The sequence below is a fragment of the Poecilia formosa genome, unplaced genomic scaffold (assembly GCF_000485575.1).
Source record: "Poecilia formosa unplaced genomic scaffold, Poecilia_formosa-5.1.2 Scaffold272, whole genome shotgun sequence".
Taxonomy (NCBI): domain Eukaryota; kingdom Metazoa; phylum Chordata; class Actinopteri; order Cyprinodontiformes; family Poeciliidae; genus Poecilia; species Poecilia formosa.
This window is the reverse complement of record NW_006800211.1, coordinates 164,882-173,024: the sequence shown is the minus strand read 5'-3', so window position 1 is coordinate 173,024 and position 8,143 is coordinate 164,882. Positions and strand designations below refer to the sequence as shown.

Below are 8,143 nucleotides of genomic sequence, written 5' to 3'. Positions count from 1 at the left end.
GTGTGTGTGTGTGTGTGTGTGTGTGTGTGTGCGTGTGTGTGTGTGTGTAATGTTTTATTGTTATTAGGAACAAACCTTGCAGGACGGCGGTATGGGTCACCGTGACAACGACACATCTCATCTCTGATTGGCTGTGGGATGAAAACAAAACAAGTTGGAGCCATTTTGAAACCAGTAGAATTAGATAACATCTAAATAACGTGGAAAAAATGAGTCCTGCTTGGTGAGTTTGGACTTTTTGTTTCAGTTTCATTTTTAGATGCCAAAGCTACAACCATTGTTTTCTAGCAGATTTCAGATCAGTTTTGATCATAATTATGACAACTTTTTGTTTTGTTTTATGAAACATTGCGACTCGACTACAAACAGCCAACACTTATCAGCCTCAGTCCAGTCCAATTTACTTCTTAGAAATTTTCAGATTTTATCATTTAAACATCAGTTCAAGCTCCTAATTTAACACTTTATTTATTTATATTTGGAAATGATATGTTGAAAATTTGGCACCAAACTTTTTGGTTTCACATCTTATTAACCTTAATTTATTCTCTAATATTAATCTACCTGCTGTCCAGTATTTGCATTATTTCCACAATAAACATCAGTGTTTAATTATTTTGCAGCTGTTTACTGTTCAGTACAGCAGTATTTTAAATTATACTTTTATGTTTTTAACAATGACGTATCAGGGCCATTGTAAAAAAGGAGTACACTTTTGTACAACAAATTCAGAAATTTTGAGATTAATCTAAAAAAATTTGTATAAAACTTCTGGAAAATTTCTGAATTTGAAAAGTCAAACATTTCCAAGAAAATTTCTCAGAAGTCTTCTAAAAAAATTTAATTTCAGAGTTTGAAAAATGACAAATTTTCAGAAATCTCCCATTGTTTTTTTTCTTGCTTCTCCTTTTTTATATATCTATAATGGTCCAAACACGCAGTTAGAAAAATGCTAATCTTTTAAAAATTAATCACTAATTAGTTAGTGTTAGCTGTGATTTTTATGCATATCCAAAGGTGTTTAAGGAACTAATGAGATTAAAATGTAATTAAAAATGATAAAACTCTCATCCTGAACGTCACTGGTCTGCTGTACAGCAGCTGCAGAGAAAACCAGGACGTTTCTGTGTAATGAAATTACTCACGTTATCGCCGTGTCTGCAGCGAAACAAATCGGGACGAGTTTGTTGGCGTCGCTTTCCTTCGGGGTCCAGCGCAGAGTGACCTCTGCTTTCCCGTCCGACCCGCTTCTGAACTCCTTGGTCACGTTTTGGGGGCCGCTGACCTGGAAGCCCTGGATCCTTCAGAGGAGTAAACAGGACAGGTGTGTAACAGCATGCAGAAATGTTGCAGGAAGCGGCGTTGCGGCGGTCCGTACTGCGCGTTTTGAGCCTGGGCCTCGGCGTAGAGCTGCAGCGTCTGACCCACGCTGGCGTGAAGAACGTCTCCATGCGACGGCGTCCGGGACAGGAACATGGGCAGAAGGTCACCGGCCACGCAGCTCGATGTCGGAGAAAGGACTGAATCAAAAACACAGAAAAGATTTAATCAGAAGTGACAAATGGGTCAAAAACCATGAAGCCGTTTGATGTTATAAATGTAAGAAATGTTTTAGATCAAATATGATTATATCACCTTCTCCATTTTTCTGCTGCCTTTTTTATTCAGCTTAAAGCCTTTGATATAAAATGTTCTTTTATTTATTTATAAATAAAAAATAAATAAATAAACAAACGATATAATGTAGTATAATTATAATAATTTATATTTAATATAACGAGAGACTATTCAGCAAAATAAAGTATTTTTTATGAATTGTCTTTAATCACTATTCATTTAATACTGTAATCTGTACATGAAAACAACTCAGGGATATTAGTGAGAATTCAGTGATGTGTCATTTTTTTCACTGCCTTTTTTAGTGGTTTATTTGGCTAAATGAGTCGTTTGTTCAGCGGGTGAATTCCTCACCGTCCACCACGAACTGCAGCTTCAGCCTGCAGAGCGGAGGCAGGCTGGTGCTGGAGGCCTCCCGGGTCACCGTACTTCCGTCTGCGTACGTCAGCGTCACGTTTTTGGTGGAGAAATCCTCCACCGTCAGTTCAAACACGTGTTGGCCAAGTTGGAGCTCACCTGAGCCTCTCAGCGTACAGGTACTCTGAAAAATGAGTATTTAAAATGAAAAATGGCTGACAATCATCTTCTGATGGTTCTACCTGTAAAACTCTCTCTATGTATAAAATACTGTGAGGTTGAAAACTATCCGACATCAGATCGGGTCAGATTACCTCGTCCAGAGTGAAGTTTGCTGGGCCGCCGGAAGCGAAGCGGCATCTCACCGCGTCTTCATCTGGATCATGAGCCAGAAGGCGAAGATGGGTGAAGCAGTTCTGAGAAACCCTGCAGGAACATTTTCATTCCCCATCAGGTCAAACTCTGTACTTTTCAGTCACATTTCCCTAACAAGCCGTGTTAGATGAAACCAGACGGTTTCCGGTACCGTAAGGAAGCCACGGTTGCGGTGACGGGACAGTTGTTGATGCGGTAGGAGTCAGATCTGACTCCCAGGTCCAGCTCTGCGTGGCTCTCCCAGTTGGATTTGTGCTCCAGATTATTGTCCCAGCAGCAGCCGGAGCCTCTGAGAGTAAAGAAGTCAAAACCAGGATGTGAAAACATCATCATCGTTCATCTAAACACTATATATTTTTAAAGTTTTTCTTTTCATTTCTCCAAATAAATCCAGTCACTGATAGTCACTCTACTACTGCCCCCTGGCGGCCAACATAGGAGAAAAACATGATTTTTTTGTGTATTATGTATATTAAGCTAAAAAAGGTTGGATTACATGGAATGACATTATTTAATATATCATATAAAAGACATCAATATTTTCAGTTTATTTGCAGAAAGTCAATTCCCTAAAGTCACTAAAACATTGATTGTATTATTATGAATATTATGATTTTTAGTAGTTTTGATTATTGCATATTACACACATTTACTGCACCATCCATGGTGCACAAAGAAGCGTTATCACAGATCCTTCCACCTCAGCAGCTGTCAGAACCATCACTGCTCCCAAAAATCTCAACAAGTCATTAAAATTTAAGTTATTGTAAATATTCTGTTGCTTAATGCACTATCAGCACGAACATATTGTATGTTTTAATTCCTCTATCTAGTTACTTAGTTACTTAGTTATTATTGTATGCTACCTTTTAAATAACTACACAGCTTTGTTTTCTAATCCTGTAAATTCGCCCATATACTCTCTTATTCCTATTTTTCTGTTTTCACATTCATACCTTTCTGTAAATTTACATCCTTCTGTCTGCCTGTTACTTTGCTCCTTTAAAAAGTAAAGGATACTTCTATCCTATTTAATGTTTACTGTCTTATACATATTTTATATTAACATGGAGTTTATGTAAAATGATGGAGAATAAATAACTATGAGAATAAAGCAAAAATAATATGATACAAGAATAAACTTATATTGCCAGAATAAAGCCACAATATTAGGAAAATGAAATAGTACCTTTATGATAACATGAAAAATAAAGCATTAAAAAGAGGAATGTTGAGCATCTTGTAAAGTTATTCTTTGGAATCAGTTTTACAAATACACTGGATCTTTTAACACATTTTAACGGCTTTATCCTCACAGCTTTAAAAGAAAATCTCTTTTGGCCTCAATACTTAGCAGGAAAATGTTCTTTAACTCGAGCAGTTTAATGTATGGCCAAGCTAAACGTCATAATTTACCTTAAACTAATAAACCATCTCATACTAATACCAGTAATAATAACTGAGTCGTCTGAGAACAAAATGTTCTGCAGAAGTTTTCAAAAGAAAGATCTGCATGACCTGAAAGCTTTCTGGTAAATTGTAAATATGAGGAAGCGTCAGCTGTTGTTATTCTCTGCCTTTGTTCTGCCAAAGCTGTCAGCCAAACAAAGACATTCAGGTGTTGATGTGACAGCGAGTTGGATGGAAACTCAGAGGGGCAACAATCCACCGCATTTCTCAGGGTGTGGCAACTTTAAACTCTTTGCTTTCTTTGAAATAGAAAGTACTCCTGGATCAGGGCTTCTTCGTGTTTTCATCTTTCTTTTCTCAAACCTCCAGTGGGTCAAAGAAGATGGCTGCTCATACTGAGTCTGGCTCTGGTTCTGCTGGAGGTTTCTTCTTGTTAATGAGGAGTTTGCCTTTCCACTGTCGCCACATGCATCCTCAGGATGAGAGATTGCTGCTAAGTCAGCGATTTGATGCAATAAAATGAAACCGATTTGAATAATAAGCTGAACCTGAACGATGATCATATCAGATGAACCAGAATCTGGAATGAAATGCCTGCAGATGACATGTGCATTTATACAACATGAATAAACTGAATGTAATCAAATGCCACCTGTTGTCTCTTGTCGGATCCTAGTTGTATGTCATATGTTGTATTGTCTAGTGCTTTGCCTTCTGCTCGTTGGACTGCTCTGAGATGAACCTTTCATTATTAAAATCATCATTCATCTTCAACCTGGGTCTGCCTGCGAATACCTCACCACTACACACCGCCAATTCATGACGCTTATTCAAAGTTATTCTGTTCTGTTATTAATGTGACAGATTATTTTGTGAAAATATTTAAGACAACAGAGAAGTCGTTAAAAGTTGGGATATAATCTTTCCAGTGTTTCTAGTATTCCCAGTGTTCCCATTCAGAGACTCATATTCAGTTATGAAAGCAACAGAATAAACAGATAAGATTATAAACCTTCTGCCTTTTGGGGCATCAAGAAGCTGTAACATGTAAATAATAATAAATCTGATGTGAATTAAAAATATAAACACTTTAATTCATTTAAATCTTTATTTGCCTACTGATGTTGGATCAGCTGATTGTAGTTCAACAGTAACTAGGTTTAGTTTTTATTTTCTCACTGAGTTTATATTTTCTGAATTTTCACTTTCAATACAAAAATAGTCATGCTGTGCATTTCTACTGTTTTTTATTTCATTTTGTTCATTGTACTTTATTTTTTGAGTCATTGAAGCAGCCGCCCCTCAGCAGTTGGCGCCCTGGGCAACAGCCTGTATGGCAGCTAATCTGCTGTCACCGATTTCTGCAGGAAACTGAAACATGCAGATAAACCTGGATCACAGAACTGGTCAGTTCTGGTTCTGGTTGGTCAGTTCTGGTTCTGTTTGGTCAGTTCTGGTTCTGGTTGGTCAGTTCTGGTTCTGGTTGGTCAGTTCTGGTTCTGGTTGGTCAGTTCTGGTTCTGTTTGGTAAGTCCTGGTTCTGTTTGGTCAGTTCTGGTTCTGGTTGGTCAGTTCTGGTTCTGGTTGGTCAGTTCTGGTTCTATTTGGTAAGTTCTGGTTCTGGTTGGTCAGTCCTGGTTCTGGTTGGTCAGTTCTGGTTCTGTTTGGTCAGTTCTGGTTCTGTTTGGTAAGTTCTGGTTCTGTTTGGTCAGTTCTGGTTCTGGTTGGTCAGTCCTGGTTCTGTTTGGTAAGTTCTGGTTCTGGTTGGTGAGATCTGGACTCACCTCAGAATGAAACTTGTCCCATTGGGCTGGAACGTTGCTGTTGTGCGTTCTTCAACCTGGCACCATCTGCCCAAAGAATCCTGGTCTGTTTGGACCGCAGCCGACCGGTCCAGGTCCGAACACAACCCACCATCACAGAGCAGAGCCGACTGGTTCTGACAGCTGGTTCTGCCGTTTTGTCGGTGGTAGAAAGTCACCTGCAGGGTTTGAAAAACATAAACTAAACATCCAGGTGTTTCTGGAAAACTTCATCCTGATGTCTTGGATTTATTTCTTAGGACTTTTGTTGCTTTTTCACTCAGTTTATCCCAATAAATTAGATATTTGGTTGTTTGTTACCAGTCAGATAAATCTATGAAAATATGAAAATGTTGGACAGCCAGAAAATATGATTTATGATGCAGCTGCTGGGTTCTGGCTCAGGACTTTTCTGGGTTTTGCCCCTTTTTTTAAGCATCATCAGGCAGAACAGGTCAGACTAAATGGGTTCAGCTGAGGAATAATGAGGTTTAGGAACTCAAAGTGAATAAAAAAACAAGCCAAGTCCAGAGAAAATCTTCAGACAACTGATGATGAAGAGCAGTTTAAAAGATTAGAGGAATGAAAGTGAAGAGAAACGGGAGCTTGATCACAACTACAATCATAATCTGATTAGATTTACATCAGAGATTGTAAAATAAATTATTTGACCTGGAAGTAGCTTCCAGGTCAAACCTAAACTGTTTTCCTTCAGTTTAGGTTTCATCTCAACAGGCTGAGTAAGATTCAAAGACATTTTGTTGACATAAGTCATTTGATGCTTGACAGCAGGGTGACACGCAGGTGTTCAGCGTGCCAAAAATCACTCCTTTTGTTTATTTCCCTGTCTACCTGACGTGGCCGTTTCGTTTCTCCAGTTAGGAAACAGACTGTAGTATCTCCAACAAACTGAAACTTCAAATGTGACATAAAATCCTTTATGATTTGTTTTAGTCCTGGCTAATGAAGCTTCAGGATTTATTCCTGTCTTCAGTTTGATAGAACTGAATTAAATGAAACATTCAGAATCTGAATCAGCTCTGTGTTTAGTGATGTTCTGTACCTTGTACGTCCCATCTGCGTTCTGCTGCAGCGGCGCCAGGCTGATGCTGTCTCCATAAAAGCTGCTCGCTGAACTGGTCCCCAGCAGGGCCACCAGCAAGAGCACAGCTGCTCCTGCCTCCATGATGCCTCTCCGGTCGGATCTGTTGGTGCCAGAGCCCAGCCAGACACTTTCAGTGCCGCAGACGCAGGAGGCAGGAGGCAGGAGGCGGTTCCCTCGGAGTTCATCCAACAGGTCTGACTGGATCTGAGCTCACTTCAAACCTTTCATGTTGCAGTAAAATACTGTAGTGACAAAGCGTTTTTCAGCTGGGAGATGTAATTAACTGAGCCTAAAGTTATACTCTGCAGGTCCATGGGAAAAAATATTCAATTTTTTCTGCTTTCTTTTATGATTCACATCTGTTTAAAGTCATTTTGGAGAATTTCAATGCCCAGACTTTAACTAGGCCACTCAGATGTAGCCTTACAGGTGTGTTCTGGACCAACAGAGTTTAATCTTAAGGTTACGAACTGGAACATTCACCATGTTTAGGGCATGCTGCGTTGCTGTTTGAAATCTTCTGTCCTACTTCATGTTGTCAGACTGGCTCTGTTTCATTTATTTATTGACTCTATGGGTCCGGCAGTAATCAGGCCAGAGTGTGATCAGTGAAATAAACATAAATAAGTAGTTTTCAGCTTCTATGCATCACAGATCTGGAACAAACTTCCAGAAAACTGCAAATCTGCTGAAACCCTGAGTTCCTTTAAATCAAGGCTGCAATCCACCTGTTTAACTTTGCTTTTGAACCATAATGAATGGAATATTGATCGACTTATTTGATCTGTATTGATGATCTTGATGATGGCACTCAGCAAAATGTAATGTTTGTTTTCTGGTTTTCTCAACTGGTGACTGTATGATTGTTTATAACATTTTATTTTTGTATTTTTATGATTTAAAGCACTTCGAACTGCCTTGTTCCTGAAATGTGCTATACAAATAATCTTGATTGATTGATTGATTGATTGATTGATTGATTGATTGATTGATTGATTGATTGATTGATTGATTGATTGATTGAAACCTGCTTTTTGTTTGTATTTTCAGTATTTTTTTCCGCTAATAAAATTTCTTGAAAAATGTATTAATGACAAATAGGCTAAACTAGAAGAAACTTTTAAATCTAGTACTTTTTCCAAAGTACTGGATTTAAAATTAATTTAATTTACTCTGTAATCTCTTTGTTTCTTCTTTTGCTCTCCTGCCATTTTAACCAGGAACAAGAGATCCTGAAAAGATCTTCCATTTTATTTATCTGTTTATTTATTTTCAAGCACATGATACAAATCTATCTAAAACTTGCTGCATCTTTGTAACATTATATGGCTGACCAGTAGTTGTTACCAAATAAAACTTAAACATCTTTATGTCATGTTACAGATATAATGCTGAAAAATCCTGTGGGACATGGCGTCCATATTCATCTCGGTACTGCATGAGAAATTATGTTTGCAAGAGTTATGAAGGATAACACA

At 38.3% G+C, this 8,143-nt stretch overlaps 1 protein-coding gene across 1 annotated transcript in view; it reads right to left on the bottom strand.

Moving 5' to 3' along the window:
* LOC103151131 (uncharacterized) overlaps positions 1–6,868 on the bottom strand; it is an 11,566-nt gene extending 4,698 nt beyond the window's left edge. The window contains exons 1-8 of the mRNA XM_007571001.2: positions 6,624–6,868; positions 5,543–5,739; positions 2,501–2,638; positions 2,289–2,400; positions 1,972–2,158; positions 1,379–1,520; positions 1,146–1,301; positions 76–131 (exon numbers count right to left, since the gene is read on the bottom strand). Of these exons, the coding sequence (XP_007571063.1) occupies positions 76–131; positions 1,146–1,301; positions 1,379–1,520; positions 1,972–2,158; positions 2,289–2,400; positions 2,501–2,638; positions 5,543–5,739; positions 6,624–6,746 (1,111 nt within the window). The 5' untranslated portion in view covers positions 6,747–6,868. The remainder of the gene's footprint in view (positions 1–75; positions 132–1,145; positions 1,302–1,378; positions 1,521–1,971; positions 2,159–2,288; positions 2,401–2,500; positions 2,639–5,542; positions 5,740–6,623) is intronic.
* Positions 6,869–8,143: the final 1,275 nt, after the last annotated feature.